The sequence below is a fragment of the Dermacentor silvarum genome, chromosome 2 (genome assembly GCF_013339745.2).
Source record: "Dermacentor silvarum isolate Dsil-2018 chromosome 2, BIME_Dsil_1.4, whole genome shotgun sequence".
Classification (NCBI taxonomy): domain Eukaryota; kingdom Metazoa; phylum Arthropoda; class Arachnida; order Ixodida; family Ixodidae; genus Dermacentor; species Dermacentor silvarum.
Genome location: NC_051155.1, coordinates 231,709,945 through 231,727,328, shown reverse-complemented (window position 1 = coordinate 231,727,328; position 17,384 = coordinate 231,709,945). Strand labels below are relative to the sequence as shown.

The following is a 17,384-nucleotide window of genomic DNA, read 5'->3' as shown; positions in this document are numbered from 1 at the left end:
ACCGCGCCCTTGAACTACCCTTGTCACACGTGGGACCCAAAGAGACAAAAACACCAGCCCTTCCCCTGTCGAGAAAATGGGGGTATAGCGAAGCTTCTCGTCCGATTCTAGCGGGAGGGCTTCCGAAGAGCCGCGTACCCCGAGTGGCGGGAGCGCGATGTTGAGGCCAAACGTCAGCGAAGAGCCGCCGACCCTGAGCTTAGGACAAACAAAGCGGAAGGCCCGCTACAGCGTCGTCTTGCCCTCCAGAACCCCGACAACGGTGGTGCACGCCTCGGCAACGCTATAGCGCCAACTTCCCCGGTGCGACGGCCAGGTTTCAGCGCGAGTTTCTCAACGTGAACTTCGGAGCCAGTTGCAGCGCGTGTGACTGGTTGTGGTTCGAGCACAACGTGGTACGCATCAGTGCAATTCGTTCCGAGGAACACCGAAGGAACACACGACAAGCTTCGCTTACCCTCCATTTTCTCGACAGGGGAAGGGCTTGTGATTTTTTTGTGTCGCTCCGGTGGCCCAACAACTTTTGTTTTGGCTGTGAATTCTGGCGCAATATATTGACCACATCTACGCATCTATACGGATGGCTTTCCCACAAAGAATGTTTGAGCCGTACGATTGTGAGTGCCGTCAGATGAGCCTGTGCTTCGGCAAAAATAATATACATGACTTTGTCTACGGTAACTGCGCTGCACTGAGCCATTGAAAAGATTCTGTACTCTCAGGCATCCGGGTACCGGTCTGTCCAGTCCCGTATTCGGTTACAGGCTTCCTCAACAGGAATTCAAATATGAATGAAATAAACTGGTCTGCTATGCCAACACCTTATGCAAGGAGCGTCTAAAAGCCTCGACATTTTATATTTAGTGGAGACATTGACCTATGACGTCAAAGGCGCTCTCGCCAAGTCTATTTTGTACATTTACATCTCGAATTTCATATTTTCGAAATGACAAGGCCTCCGTCTCTTTCGAAGGTTGGCGCGGCATGCGTACGGGACGTGTTCTCGCGTCACCGCCCAGCAGTCTGCTTGGAACTGGCGGCTAGAAGAACCAATCCTAGGTGCAATTTTGTGCCTGGCTGGACCATTAGATTGATAGCGTTCTTTAACACTAGAGGCTTCTTGTGGCATAGAGACTACGATTTCTGAGCGGGATTGTGCAACTTAGACGCTGCATGTTATGAACCGTATAGTACAGCATGCGCTCTGGGCCATTGGGAGTACTAAAAGACCGTGCCCTTAAAACTCTCAATGAGTGGCATAAGTCCCAGCTGATGTTAGCCAAGTCGGTCACCTGAACAGCGTAATTCTTATAATTTTATGTTTTCTTTAGTTGAACAGCTTGGCTAACGTTAGCTGGGATACACGGTATAGATGTTTAGTATATAGTGTAGTATAAAGTAGATATTTGGAGTGTAGTTAGCACGAGGATTATGCTAGTTGCAGGTGAATATGCTAGCTACAGCTACAGGCTTCCAAAGGCACGCCGGCATTTGGTCGACCCTAGCGTCTGCTTCTAACGTGTGTGGGGCTAAAAGTGTCGTGTTGTTAAATGCTGCGTGAGCACATCACGCAACTAATGCTGCCAACGGAGAGATAAACGAGGTGACTAGACAAAGAATAGGTAGGATGCCTCCTCTCAACCAAGTCAACACCACAGCCATCCGCAAGTCTGTCCACTGCACTAAGCGATTAGTGTTATTCAATAGGTAATGCTAGACGTTGCTGCTTGCTGAACAAATGGATGTCTCCAAGAAACTTCAAGCGCAGGCGAAACGCCACCTTCTAGAAATTCAGTATTCAGAGCAGACGTACGCCCGTGAATAGAAATACGGACCACAGGGTCGCTGAAAAAAAAAAAAAACTTGCATTCGTAAAATTCCGATTGAAAAATTGAAATTCGCAAGTGCATCGTAAAGTTCGCACTGCCAAGTATGGAATGTAGTCCTCAATTCCAAGTTACATTCATAGGTGGAGAAGAACATTGTCTTCATCGCGGAGTCCGTTGTTCGTATACTTTTGCTCAGGGAAGTACATTTAGATTGTATTGCTCTTTTAAATTTTGACATTCACGGATGGCTTGATCTCTGCGTGTGCAAATTAGGCCAAGCATGCCACTCACTTCTTCCTGGAAATCACTCTTTTTGCAAAGCGACGCCCTATGTGTTGCTTTAAAAATCGCCTGTGTCGTTTTCAAAGGAAAATGCTATTCTAGTCGTGCTTTGCAGAGTAACAAGATTGTAAAAATTTGGACGCACTGTCTAGCAATGCAGAGTTCGTAAAAAGCGTAACGTGTCATTATATCGTGGTTTTGGCACGTAAAAGCTTGGTTTTACTAGTGTGCAGCGGGTCGGGAGCAGGTAGGCTTACAGCAAAGAAAGACACGGTCAGTAGGTAGCAGTACTCAGAAATTTGTAACAATTTATCTTACAACAGTTATTGGTAGGCCTCGTGATATCTTATGCCATGGTCACTGCCGTTCCAATGCGTATCAAAAGAAGACTAGCCTCTGGCTGTTTGTAGTGCTGTTACTCGTTCATTCTCACGTTATCCTTTCCAATACGTACAACTAGTTCTTTCACCTAGAAAGCCTAACGTATTTCTTTTCTGTAATATCAATACCCACGCGTCAGCAACAAAGCAGTCCGCGAGCAGCCGACGGACATCACGCTCTTGTGGCCGACTAAACTTCTAGCGTTTGTCCCAAGTTGAAAACAACAAACGCAAGGCAAAGGAAAATAATTTGAAGCCGTGACCATGCTCATTCACCGCTGATGCTGCATTTCTAAGTCACGATTTTCTCGGAGATAAATGTGACAAAACAAAATGCACTAGGCGACAATGTCGAGCTGCGACATCTTCTTTCGACTACGGAAGTCATCAAGCCTTCTTGCCGAGTTTACAAAGAATCTGGGGATCAGTGACAGGACCTAAGCATGCTTTTTACTCGCTGGGAATTTTGCAGAGTCCATTCGAGTACTCCGCGGCGCAAGATATAGAGCGTTTGGTTTTGGTGCAGGCGTTTTTTAAGAAAACAAGGAAAGACGTAAACGTCCGCTTACAAAAGCTTCAACAAAGTCGCGTTTATCAAGGAGTGAAGAAATCGGTGAGAGCGAAGGAGAAGGAGTAGACAGGAAGCAAAACGCGTTGAGTTGAAAATCTCGGGTGCCAGTACTCGCGGAGATGCTTCTAGATAAGCGCCGCATTATCCGGTCTGCAGGATGCGTGACTGCCCATCGGCGTCGCCTCCCGCTGCGTGGTGCAAATCTTCCGAACCCGACTCTCTTTCAGTGAGCGTCAATCGTATTTTCCTCTTGAGCTTCGAACGAGTGAGCTTGCTTCTAATGAAAACACATCACAGAAAGATAGAAGGATATAGAGACAAATGTAGTTCGTTTGTACGTGATCTGCGGACTTCAATGAAGGAATCGTAAGGCGATTATATACGATGGACTTCGAACGATAACTTTACTTCGAGTTGGGAAGATGAAGCATCGCATCAAATGAGCTGGCAGTATGCACTACAAGGAGATATTCAGACGCATATGCTTCGTAAAGAGTAGGACAATCATGAGTGAAAAATGTGTGAATAAAAGCGAAGCCCGAACCATAAAAGTATATCTACGCTATTTCGTAGTGGAGAAATCACTGTGTCGAAGTGTTCTGTATCAATTACTCGCTCGAAGGAAGTTTTAATCGCTATTCAAGGCACGTCGTTGAATACGGTGCGTAGCGCAATTATCGTTGTTAGCACTTCATTTACGCATTTCAACAGGCCAGGGCGTTTAATTGGTTTAATTGGCAACAGATGCGGTAGAAGTACAACATTTTTATAATAGTAGCTACTATGAAGATTTTTAACGAGATTATTCTAGTGTTGTGAAATATGTACTGGCCGCCGAGATTTAGCATGCTGACTAGGCAATAAAGACCCACGGAAAGTTTGGCTTAACTCGCTTTTTCACTGCAGAATGGAAAGACCAAATGTGCTCGTGCTGAAAAAAAAAATTGAAAGAAAAAAGAAAGGATTACCGTATGTTGTTGGTTCAGCTCTTAATTATGTCTAGTCCATTTAATGAAATCTTTCAAGTTCTCTATTAAACATCTCGTTTACAAAGGGCTGTCAGAAGCCTGCAGAGTACTGTTATTTTAAATAATACATGTTATCTAGGTACGGTATTTTTGCGGATCAAGAAGCCAAATATTTCGACTAGAGATTTCCTCGGTTTTCCAATGTATTTTTGAGTTAGAAAAAAAACTGCGATTACACAAAGTTAAAGGCTTTAGCGGGGCGTTATATGTTGAAAACTGAAACGAAGACAAGCTTCGTGGCGTCTTCTCTGTGGTATAGCCTTAGAATGCCGTACGCTGGCGGCCACATTGGCAATCACCCCTTGAGGAACTTGTGGAAGAATTGTCTTCACCGGAGCTTGTATAAGGGGAACGAGGTGCGTCAAACCTAAGGAGGTCTTTCAATGTGCGTAAGAGAGAGGGAAAGAGAGAACAGGAGATCGCGCAGCGCCATACAGACTGCGGCGAAATCATAATAATTAAGGTTTCCGACACCGACGACCGCTGCTCGTGCAGTTGTTCCAGTCCTCGGAGAGAGGGCGACGCAGGGCATGTTTTATGCAGTAATGAGTCTTCTCTCCGCTTCCGCGCTCGTTTTGGCCCTCTCCCGTAAGGGGTTTGTAACTCGCCTAGCAGCGGGGCGGCGTATGATGTAATATACATGGCGCGCCTGCTCCCCGCCCGTGCCGCCTGGATAGCGCGGCGTACGCAAAGCAGCACACGAAACACGCGTTTTGAGACACGACCGCGGTGGCGAAGCGGGCAGCTTCCAGGCCCAGGCGGTGTGTCTCGTTTACAAACGCCAGATCACCTGGGTTTCACGGTGGCTCTTGAACGGCCATCGCGGGGGCATAATTTTTGTGGGACCGCCGCTCGGCTTCTTTCCCCGGCCGTTTTCAGCAAGAGCGCGGAAGGAGGTCACACGAGAGAAAGGCGCTTCTATACAGGGACGCGAGAAGTGGCCCGAAATTGGGACGCGGCTGTATGCGAGAGATCGGGACACTGATAGCTCTAAGCTAACGTGCCTAAACGCAGCCCATTGTGTCGCATTAAAGTTGCAACTTCGTAAAACTGTAGAGCGTAAGTACCACCTAGAGGTTAAGAGGGCATCGAAATTCTTACAAAGCATTTAAACAACTTACTCGACACATATGAGTGAGCCGGCCTGACGCGCGCCGTAAATCACCCTGGATACTTATGACTAGGGAATCGAAGAGGCATTTCACGGTTGTATGCGGCGTATAAAATCATTATCTCACATAGCCTGAGAGCGCAAGCCATGCACTAAGCAAGGCGATATAAATAACAGAGCGTGTTAGCGTTCGCACTGGTCGTTTTCTCTCATAACAATCGTGACGGAAAGGCAGCTTAGGGTAGTTACATTTAGCTGCCGCTACCGCATTGCACCACCACCGTCTAATTAAATGGTATACATGCCATATGAGTGTGACTTAGAAGGGGACGATCACAGCGGTAATCAGAAAGAGAGCGAAAGAGAGGAGGAAATAACTTTATTACGAGAAATTTCAGGGCTTTGTAGATGGCCACTTGTTATCGGCGACCTCTTCCGCCCAGGGAATAATTCCTTTTTGTAGCTTTTCTTCTGGGGACTGTATTAGGGTCTCCCATGTAGTTTCTGAGGGAACTTGTGCACGGTAAGTTGGAGGATCTTCTCGGTGCTGGCATAAACAGGCAAACCTAGGGCCCATTTGTACGCTTGTCGAATTATAACTTCTATTTTATTTTTGTCTGATTTCCTGAGATGATAATAGGGGAAGGAGTATACTATGCCGCTGATTAAGAATCCCTGAATCAACTTACACAAGTCCATCTTCCTTCATTCCTCTGTGTCTGGTAGCCACTCGCCTGAGCAGTCCACTAATTTGTTTGGCGGTGTTCTGCAGTTTTTTGAGAGCCGCGGTATTCTGCGTGCTGTGTTGAATAAGCATGCCCAGCACTCTAATGGTTAGAACCGGAGGAACCGGGCCACTTTCCAACATAATTTTGACCGGTGCTTGTTGGATGCAAGTGTCTGGCGTCTTGCTTGGATTTATTTCTAATTATTAGGAGTTCGGATTTCGAGGGGGAGCAAGTTAGCCCGTTGTGTCTGACATACCCTTGCACAACATTTGCTGCCTCCTGTAACGCCACATTTATCGCACCATCCGAGACACTATTATTCCAGATAGTAGCATCGTCCGCGTAGTATGGCATGTTTGATGTGTGGTATCCTGTTTAGTTGTTGTGGTAGGCTCGTCATGGTGATATTGAAGAGTAGGGGTGAGAGGACGGCACCTTGCGGGGTGCCTCTTGTCCCTAGCGTAGGCTTTTGACCACGCATTTCACCCAGTTGGATGGTTGCCGTTCTGTCTTTGAGAAACTCGGAAATGTAGGCGAAAGTTCTTTCGCCTACATTCAACTGGGATAGGCCATTTAAGATGGCCTGATGTGATACATTGTCAAATGCTTTACAGACGTCCAGGCCCAGTATGGTACGAGTGGCTGTTATTGGGCGTGCGTCAAGAATGTCTTGTTGCAGGTAAAGCATAATGTCTTGTGTTGATAGACGCGCTCTGAAACCGATTAGCGTGTGAGGTAGTAGGTGTTCCGTTTCAATTTAATGGTTTATCCTCTTTAATAATACATGCTTCATCACCTTGCCTAAGCAGGAGGTGAGAGAAATTGGTCTAAGTTTTCCCAGTTCTAACCTCTTGCCCGGTTTCGGTATGAAGATGATATTGGCATGTCTCCAGCTAGATGGAACTTTTCCTTCGGCCCAGTGGATGTTTAGTAGTTTAGTGACTTCGCTGATCGAGTGATCATCTGAATTTCGGAGCATTTTGTTTGTCATGCTGTCTTCCCCGGCCGTGGCAGTGGTTTTAATCTGGCTGAGGACGGCTCTAACTTCTGCTTCGTCTATATCCCTATCTATAGCAGGATTGCTTTCTCCTTCATATTTAGCTGGAGTGGGTATGTCCTTGTTGGTGTTGAAGTATTTGCTCGGCAGTTCCTGTATTAGGGCATTCTCCTCCCCAGGATAGGAATGAATGAGTTTCTGCAGGTTCTTACTTGTGTTCGATTTGGTTTGTTCGGGGTCTATTCTTGTTAGGAGTTCTTGTTAGCTAATTGGCCATTGAGCGAAAGAGAAAAACACATTCCCTCTCCCTTTTTTGTGCTTTGTTAGAGAGAGAGAGAGAAGAGATAGGAAAGGCAGGGAGGTTAACCAGATGCTTGTCTGGTTTGCTATCCTGCACTGGGGAAAGGGGATAAAGGAATGATGAGGGGGAAAGAAAGGAAAAGATCGAGCACTTGTCGCGCGCGTACTTGAAGGTGCGCATGATGTCTATAAACGGTCGCAAAGACCTGTTGAAATGGCAATGATCTCGTCGCTTTCTGCTCCAGTGACTCGCACGGTGATTGTCCAAGTACTCATTTCTATTTGCAATTCCGTCACTTTTTTTCCAGAAATATTCAGCACTTCGCAGCCCATGTTCCTGTCTCCGATACCAACAATCCAGGCTGCGGAGGGCGACGACATCGTATTGACGTGCCTCGTTGAGAATCTTGGATCCCACAAGGTGAGCCGAACTAGGCTCATATCTTAGAAAAAGGTTATTTTCAACGGTATGGTGGCATCAGTGAGGATGAAAGTAGAACAATCTTCAGTCATTCCGAGGGAAAAGCTGAAATCACCTCCGCCTAAAATTTTAGATTCTGTGGAGCATATGGTGAAACTGGTGTAGCAGAAATAAAAAAAAAAGAAAAAAAGAAAAAAAGATAGGCTAGCCTCTCTGTGAGATGTGGATTCCAGGTTGTCTGCTTTATAAACAACCTCGCACTATATGAAGCACTAAGCTTCACATTCACAGATAGTGACTCCATGGTATATGATAGCGCTTGTATGCATGGAGGTTAACAAGGAAGCTCGATAACAAGTTAAGGACCGCGCAAAGAGCGATGGAACGAAAGTTGTTAAGGCCCAACCACACGCGGCTAATCGTACGCGCCTGGCTACGCGTCACGAGTCTGCGAGGCCATGCGCGCTTGTCCCACGCGTCTAGAGAGGGAAGACGCGCAGGCCGTGCGCGTGTCAGGCAGTGCTTGATTTTGAGCGTCATTTTGAGCGTACGCGATGGAAGTGGCAGCCTGTGCACCATCGTCACGTGGCCGGCATGTAAACTTCAGGTGCGGGTGTGGTGCCAGATTTTTTTTATTATATGGTATTTAGGAGATGTTGACGCCTTTAATTGGCGCCGGCTACACCTTTTCACATAGAGGTGAACATAGAGGTGAACATAGAGGTATGAAAGAAAAAAAAAGAATTAAGCTACACGCATTAAAATTAAATGCAACTCCAAATCACAATAACACAAAGTACAGTCACATAAATACACTAATACTACACTAATACTGAAAGTCAACTCAGAAACACAGCAACACAAAGTTCGGTCACAAGATTGTTGTGGTCTCGGAATCGTGCTGAGACGCCTGGAGTCATCGCCGATTCCATGTCGAACAAGGACGATGAACGCTTTCAATAATGGAACGCTGGTGGCCTGCACTGAGGCTAGGCCTATACACATTGGCCGGCAAAGCACAAGCGCCATAAGAATAAGCTCGTGACGAGGTGCTCCTTAGCCGACGTAGCGAAAAAAAATGTCGCAGTTTCGCCCGAAAGGCGAAGCATAAATTCCGATAGCAAATTAGTAGAGAGCTATTCGGAGTAGGGATAGTTTTATCGGCTGCATAAACTTGGACACATTCGCTTACTAACTGAATTAACAAGCGTGGTGTCAGCGCGCACAAGTACACATGAATAGATCACACTGAATGACCACAGACAACGACTGTCAAAACGCTGGCAGCAAGCGCAGCCGTCGGTCTATCGCTGCAATGGAAACTGAGCGGCGAATGCACAGCGCATACAAAGGTCAGAGCCGTGTGGAGATAACAGACGGTGCGGGCGACCGCCACAGCCGCGGGCAAAGTACGAGCGCAGTTGTTGGCAGAGTAGAAGCTGCGCCCCCCCATCCCTCCCGCGCTGCCTTCCCGCTTTCTTGCTTTCGCATGGGAGATTGAGTGGTAAGTTCCCCTTACGCCCGGTTGCAAGATACGCCTTTGGTGCCGGATCACAGCGTCGCCCCGCTTACCTCCCTCCCATACCCCCACGGCCTTTCGCGCGACGGTCGCGTTTGCTTTCCGCCGTGCGTTCGCTCTCCGTGATAGCGCGCGTCCCCCGCGCGCTTTCGCTTGCCCATGCGGCGGATTTTATCGCCCTTGGACTTTATACGGAACCTCACGGCGACGGCGACGCCGACGGCAGAAATCCGGTTGAAGTGTCCATATAATTGCTATCGCAATAAAATGTGATGTCCAACGCTGCCGTAACAGGCAAGTGCTCAAAATTTTATACGGGTGCCATACGCGGGCCACTCTCAATCGTGATCGAGCCCACTCGGGATCAAATTTCTCGGTCGCGATTGCGTCTTTTGTGCAAGTTAAGTATAAACTTTCCTCAAACACGAACGTTTCGCCGAGGTGATTATAGCAGAACATGTGCTACACGCAATGAAGCGCTCACTTATGCGCGTATGATCGTGTGGCTGCTCGCCCTTCCCTTCGTCACACGCGTACAAACTCGGACACGTGTAGGCTAAGGTATACGCTTAGCGAGACCACTATCCCGTGCTCCATGTGGTCGGGCCTTTAGGCGTAACTTTAAGAGACAGGAAGAAAGCGGCGTGGATCAGAGGCAAACGGGGATAGCCGATAAATTAGTTGACATTAATCAAAAAAAAATGTAGCTGGGCAGGCCATGTAATGCGTAGCGTAGGTAACCAGTGGACCATTAGAGTTGCAGAATGGGTTCGAAGGGAAAGGAAGCGCAGTCGAGGACGGCAGAAAATTAGGCGGGGTGATGAAATTAGGAAATTTACAGGTGCAAATTGGAATCATTTAGCGCAAGACAGGGTTACGTTATTGGAGATCGCGGAGAGAGGCCCTCGTCCTGCAGTGTACATAAAAATAGGTTGATGATGATGGTGATGATGATAGGCTAGTCTAGCAGGGACGTGTGCAAAAGATAAGACAGAGCTTTAGAATAGCATTTGCAACCAAACGTAAACGCATTACGTACGTAAGGAAATCTCGATGTCCTCACTGTGCATGCTCCGTACGTTACTGAATCTGCGGTTTACGCCGAAATTTACGTTACGTATTACGTTACGTTACGAGGCGAGTTTAACGCACATAGCGTTGTCGAACATGGCGGCCACTCATGGTTCCCGCTTCAGCGTGAATTCTGGTGATAGATACGCTCTCCTGAAATGTTGGATATTAGCGCATAGCGCGTCCTAGTTTTGAGATCGTTCGGCGGCTGACTCGCCTAAGTTGCTAGCTGGCTAGCTGGCTAAACGAATGAATGAATGAATGAATGAATGAATGAATGAATGAATGAATGAATGAATGAATGAATGAATGAATGAATGAATGAATGAATGAATGAATGAATGACTTTGATGCATTGCTTGGTATATCGACATACTCTAGCACTAACCCTGCATTGCCGTGATATACTGATTGCGTCCCCCGAACGCAGGTGTCTTGGTACCGGGCTGGGTCCGGCGAGCTTCTCACCTTCGACACCCGCATGCTGACGTCGGACGCGCGGGTTCACTCCGACCACAGCCGGCCCAGCTCGTGGCAGCTGCGAGTGTCCCGCGTGAAGGTCTCGGACGCCGGCCTGTACGCGTGCGTGGTCGACTCCACGCCCAGGCTGTCGCAACTCGGCGCTCTCGAAGTGCATCCCCTCGTCGAAGGTGCGTACCACCGAGGCACGTTTGAGCTTATTTTCGGCCACAATATAGAATAAGCGAACCTCTGGTTTGTATGCGAGACATTCTTGCTAAAATTAAGGATGTACCATAAGGTACATTATATCCAACGCAAGGGCTAGTGCGCGGATTCGAGCTCAAACTTGTGTAGTAATAGTCACTTGAATATCGATTTGAGAGAGGTAAATGAAGTCAGAAACGGTGGTGTTGGGAATAGGCAAAGACAATCTTGTTTTATGTTCTACTCAAGAGAAACGTAAAGGGAGGATGGAGTGTCTCCTCCTGTGCATCTTGGTAGTCATTGCGGAGATTTTACTCATCCCGAGTGCCCGTTGGTTAACAGTCAAAGTACAAAGCATGATTTCCCTGAGAGGCAGATGAATTTAGGATAACCAGAAGGAAGCTGCAAGATAAGCGGAGGAATATAGCGTGCTAAGGTTTAGACCAAGCTTGAACATCTCCGATCAATTAGCGCGCTAAAAGAAATGGTAAAATACACGGAAATTTTATTCATTCATTCATTCATTCATTCATTCATTCATTCATTCATTCATTCATTCATTCATTCATTCATTCATTCATTCATTCATTCATTCATTTATTTCACAGAAACACGTGAGAGCATGGCTGCGAAATGGTGGCCAGGCATATGTCAAATCAGTTCGGAATCCCGCAAGATGGAGACATGTTCATATGTACCCTCATCTGTAAATAGACAATCAGGAGTCATCAAAAAGAAAATGCTAGAGACAGGGAAATGGATGCAAACAATGGAAACAAAAAAGACCATGGAGGTTTACGAGAATGGGAAGAAGGAAATCAAAAGGGAAAATCTGTACGATAACACAAAGAGCAGTGGCTTGCTGTTTGAGGCTCGAGCTGGTTGCCTAAAAACGAAAAAAAAAAAAAAAAAAAAAAAAAAACCTTGGAGGACTTCGTCTTTAAGAGTGGAACGCGATAGCATTAAAAGATCCTTGACTGCTTTTCATGCTTCCCGGCAACTGCAGATTATGTAATGTTTACCTGGAAACGCTGGCGGCGAACGCTATGCACGAAGGCGAGCTTTCTGGTTCCTTTTTTTTCTTTCCCCGCACCGCGGGCGCCGCCGCTGCCGCGGATGCACGGAGGCGAGTGCCATATGGGTGGTGTTGCAAGGATTCGAGTAGGGCGTGCCGCTCCCTCTAAGACAGACCTTAAACGGCAGCTGGAAAAAGGGTTTGTGTTTGAGTTTCCGCGTAACAGAATTATTTTTTTTCCTATATTAAAATTACAATCAGATGCTAGCATGTCTGTAGGTTGTGTGTAAGTCGTACTTTATGAATTTTCTGACGCATTTTACTTTGAGAAATTCAATTAGTTCAGCAACACATATGTGCCACGTGGAGGGCCAGCATGGTTCAGGATGCGTGGTTCGGCATGACTTTTCTCTAACGGACAACGCCGCCGACGCCAACACCGACACCGGATTTTCTGCCACACGAGGCCCTTAACGCCCTTTCGCCTTAAAAATACCGAAGAAAATACTCGCAACAAGATCAGACATGTGTATACTGGAGCAAACATCCGGAGACAACTCAGCGCATCCTATATAATGTAATGCGGAGGATTTCACCCGGCGAGACCCATTGGTAACGTACACCTTTCAGAAACGCTGTATTTAAAGTGTATGGAAGCATTAACCGGTCCGCAGTTGAGATAAGCAAGAGACGTGTAAGAGTATTGATGGAAAAATGGCAGGGAAGAAATTGATAGGGCCGGATATGTTACAGGCATACGTAACTATATAAGGTAGATATAGAGATTCTGATGATGCGAGAAAAGATGAAGGAAACAGAAAGAAAATGCTACATACACTGATAAATGTGTGTAGGTTCATTGATTAGCTCAAGCAGGCTAGCTGACTAATTGTCATCGCCCTATTTCAAAGGGGATGCCAATAAATAATAATAATAATAATAATAATAATAATAATAATAATAATAATAATAATAATAATAATAATAATAATAATAATAATAATAATAATAATAATAATAATAATAATAATCAAGGTGCCCAAAGCAACACCGCAGCCAAAAATTTCGGGGACGCTTAAGCTTCGCCTTTAAGAGTTGGAATGCGATAGCATTCAAATATCCCTGGCTGCTTATCAGGCTTCCCGGCAACTGCAGCTTTCTTTTTCTCCAACTTCGCCTGCGCGCGCGGCTGCCGACGAGGCGAGCGCCATCTGGATGGTGTTTTTGCAAGAAAAAAACCGCGGCCTGCCACTGTATGAATTGTAGAAATGCTGGAAAAGGGGTTTCTGCTTGAGTTTCTGCGTAAGAGAATTAAGTTTTCTCGGATATTCAAAATTTCAATCCGACGCTATCACGTCTGTAAGTTGTGGTTAAGTCCTACTTTACGATTTTTCTGACGCATTTTACTTCGAGAAATTCAATTAGTTCATTAACGTCTCTGCGCCACGCGGAGGGCCTGCGTGATCGGGGTGGTTCGGGATAATTTTTGGGGCCGCGGACGCCGGCGCCGGCACCTACGCCGACACAGACGCCGACGCCGGAGTTTCTCTGACACGGGGCCTTTAATGCTGTCACGTTATATATAGCAGCACATGCACATAAAACCAAATTTGACTACATCAGCTTGTCCTATTGCATTAATTGTGTGATTTATTCACATGTCTCTGGCCTGCTGCTCCGCAGGCCAGGGACATGTGGCGCTGGCTAACACTCCCAGGGTTAGTTCTCGTTGTAAAACAAATACCCCAGAAAATGGATGGGGAAACGGCGCCGCGGTAGCTCAATGGTAAGAGCATCGCACGCGTAATGCGAAGACGTGGGATCGTCGTTCCCCACCTGCGGACAGTTGTTTCTTCAGCCATTTTCATTTCCACGAATTTATCATTTCTTGAATTGAATTAGCAAGTACAAGTAATTTCCCCTATGTTGTCGTTGGTGTCATTGTTTCTTGGCTTCTTATATATATATATATATATATATATATATATATATATATATATATATATAGAGAGAGAGAGAGAGAGAAAGAAGTTCTTTCTCTACCTGAAGATATAAAAACACTGTTGCGAGAATTTCCTGTATCCCTTGAAAAAGGTCGGTCCACCGACAGCAACTGTTGGGTAAATAAACATAAATCTAAGATAACCGCGAAGTTGTGCTTCTCATTTTTCTAAATACGATATATATATATATATATATATATATATATATATATATATATATGATATTCACGAGTCTATTTTAAGGCATGACATGGCGCGCGTGCATGCTAACCCTATAAGATCGCATACAGCGGCCTCCGTGTAGTGGCCGGTCACTCAACAAATCCACAAATCAGAACACAACACGTACTGCTTTTCGCGTAGAGATTTCAATTCATTGTGTGCTCGTCTCGACCGAGATAGTTGCGCAGACACGCTCTGACAGGTCTGTCTTTCCCAGATGGCGCTGGCTTTAATTTGAACTACTGCCTCGGGACCTTCGGTTTGGACACAATTAAGCCGTTTCATTTTCAGCGAGCCACCAGTGCAGCTAGCTGTCATCACGCTCGCGGGCTGCGCATCAGTACCAGCCGCGTTCATTTTCCAACGCAAACCGACAGTGACTCTCTCAGCTGGAAGTCTATAAACCCGCCTTTGTTCTCGGTTCATCTGTGGCGCGAACTACAGATATATCGATTATGTTCCGCAAACACGCCACGTGGTGCACTCTCTTTACGTCTTCGAGGGTTGTGTTCGGAACAGCTAGGTATCTTTCAGTAATGTAGAACTGTCAAACACACACCAAAAAGTACAGAAATGCTAAATGATTGAAAGGATCCGACTGATTAAATGGCTGGACAAGTGTCACGCCATTCAACGAAGCAAACGACAGAGAAACCTTCGAAACAACCGCTCACAAAATTTTTGAGAGGTACGATAATGGCAGTGCTAATCGGTGCGCAGCAAGGCAGCGTCTGGTGATTTTACGAATATTTTTATTTCATGTGGCTTTGAATGGTTTGTTATTGTGAAGTAAGTGCGCGGCTTGTTTATTGTCGGAACAGCACTTCCATTTTACAAGTCGCTCGATCAATGCATTCATATGCGAGGCACAGGCTGCTCTCCGCTCGTCGCGTTTGATGCAACGATGAAATATGCTCCCGGAGCTTGCGGCGGCTGACATTATGGTAGCTGCAGTAGTCGATAATCCGTATTACATAGAACTTTGTTGTCATTGCTTAAACTTAATTATCGTCTTGTTTCAGCATATTCGCTAGAAGTAGGGGTGTGCGAATATTAGTAAAGGAGGAATACGAATCGAATAGTATCTGCCATTCGATTCGTATTCGATTCGCGAATTAACCATTCGAAGTTGTCAAAAGAGTCCCGGGCCAGGACGAATTTTTCTTCAACTGCGAGGCTTTCTTTCGAGGAACCCGGTTGGGTTTCCATTGTAGCAATTGCTACATTTGGGTGGATGTCTCAGTTTCCCTTTAATTACTTATCTCCACCTAGCGGATTTCCGCTGAGCTATTACGTCACAAAACACTTTCTACAAAACATTTCAAGAGCTGATAGTCCGGAGTGCACTTGTGGCCGCGTGGATGAGGATGTACAGTATCTTCTTTTAGAATATCCACGACACGACGCACACGGACAACGTTTAGTACGTGGTTTAGTGGCATTACACCGCAGGCCCTTTAGCCTCACGAAGATCTTAGATCCCTGGCCAACATATTCATTACAAAGACGAGCGTTAATGGCCCTCCAACGATTTCTGGTAGCGAGCAATATTCTCGGAAGCTATTGAGTAGAGTGTCTATCTGTTATAAGCTCACTCTATGGTATTTTTTTACCCGACTTTAGCCAATTCAACGCCTGGGTTCATGTACTTTCATTTAAGTCTAATCCGTGCTTTCTTATGTGCCCTGATTTTAGTGTAGTCACGTGACTGGACTTTGTGTTGCTGTGTTTCTGAGTTGACGTTGTGCGGCATTAGGGAACTTACGGGACTGGACTTTGTGTTTTCTATAGTGCACCGTTGTGACTGGACTTCATGTTGCTGTGTTTCTGAGTTGACTTTCAGTTTTAGTGCCGCATTAATGTACTTATGTGACTGGACTTTATGTTATTGTGATATCTGTAGTTGACGTTTAGTTTTAATGCGTGTAGGTTAATTCTTTTTTTTTCCTTATCTCTATGTGAAAAGGAGTAGCCGGCGCCAATTAAAGTCGACATCTCCTAAGTACCATATAATAATAATAATAATAATAATAATAATAATAATAATAATAATAATAATAATAATAATAATAATAATAATAATAATAATAATAATAATAATAATAATAATAATAATAATAATAACTATTGCGATGAATCGCTGCATTCATTACAAAGAAGAGGTCGACTCTTTTCTGAAAAATGCCGAAACTGATGCCAATTTTAACCTTCCAGACAAACGGCACAGTGCGGTTCCATTTTCCAATGCTGCTTCGTGGTCAAGTTCTCCTGCCACGAGACAACTTCACCGGGGACGACGAAAGTCGAAAAGGAGAAAACATCGCTTCGTGCAAGAGCAACAAGAAAAGAAAGGTGAGAAAACCTAATGAAATTAATTAATTTCTCTCCTTGCTTACTTTCCCTTCCTATGAAGACAACAGCGATCAACGTTGTTGGACTGAGTAATGATCTGTTGAGATGTCTGATTGGCTTTTAACTCCGAGAAGCTGCACTTGCACTACGAGGGGCGGCGTGTAATAGAGTGGGGCGTTATTTTGAACAACCCAGGATGTTTTGAACAGATACAAGCTATCGTATAACATAAACCCACATCGACTGATCATTATCGTGAACACGTTGCTTTATTCGCTAGCGTTCGAGCAATGCACTGGCGTTCGAGTTACTTTCTTAACAAAACGTCGTTTTATGCACTGAAGCACAACATTAACTGGAGCGCCAATGCCATTCTCCGCAAAGTTAGGGAATTAATATCTAGAAACTGGTATCATGCTGAGAATTCGTTCCAAGTGGATCCGCCTTGCGAACTCCACGGCTAGAATTTGTACATTGCAATATGGGCCATAAGGTCACTAGTTAAAAACTTAATTAGTAGATTTTCATTAATTAGTCGATTATGCACTTCCATTTTTTGTGCAAGTAATGTCCACCTCTTCGAGTAGACCAGCTCATGAACTATAATTGTGCTATCTGCCACAGGAAACCTTTAGAAAATTTGGAAAGTATTCGCTGAAAACACCCGGTATATCGAAGCGCTGGGACGAGGCCATCTTGGTTTTATTGTAGTACGGCCTCACGTGCGAGGAGGCTTACAATGTGTAATTAATTTATGGGGTAATTATGAATTGTTTCGGATCTGTTTTTGATCTGCTAGCTTGTGGACCGAACGTTCCTATATACGATACCATTTTCACAGAATATTCCTTAATACATAATAGAATAATTATATTTTCTTTCCAGCGTG

General features: G+C 45.4%; 1 protein-coding gene across 1 annotated transcript in view; it reads left to right on the top strand.

Annotated features, from left to right (window-relative positions):
* LOC119442866 (Down syndrome cell adhesion molecule-like protein 1 homolog) overlaps nucleotides 1-17,384 on the top strand; it is a 180,104-nt gene that overhangs the window by 94,089 nt on the left and 68,631 nt on the right. The window contains exons 2-4 of the mRNA XM_037707910.2: nucleotides 7,535-7,647; nucleotides 10,668-10,887; nucleotides 16,358-16,495. Of these exons, the coding sequence (XP_037563838.1) occupies nucleotides 7,535-7,647; nucleotides 10,668-10,887; nucleotides 16,358-16,495 (471 nt within the window). The remainder of the gene's footprint in view (nucleotides 1-7,534; nucleotides 7,648-10,667; nucleotides 10,888-16,357; nucleotides 16,496-17,384) is intronic.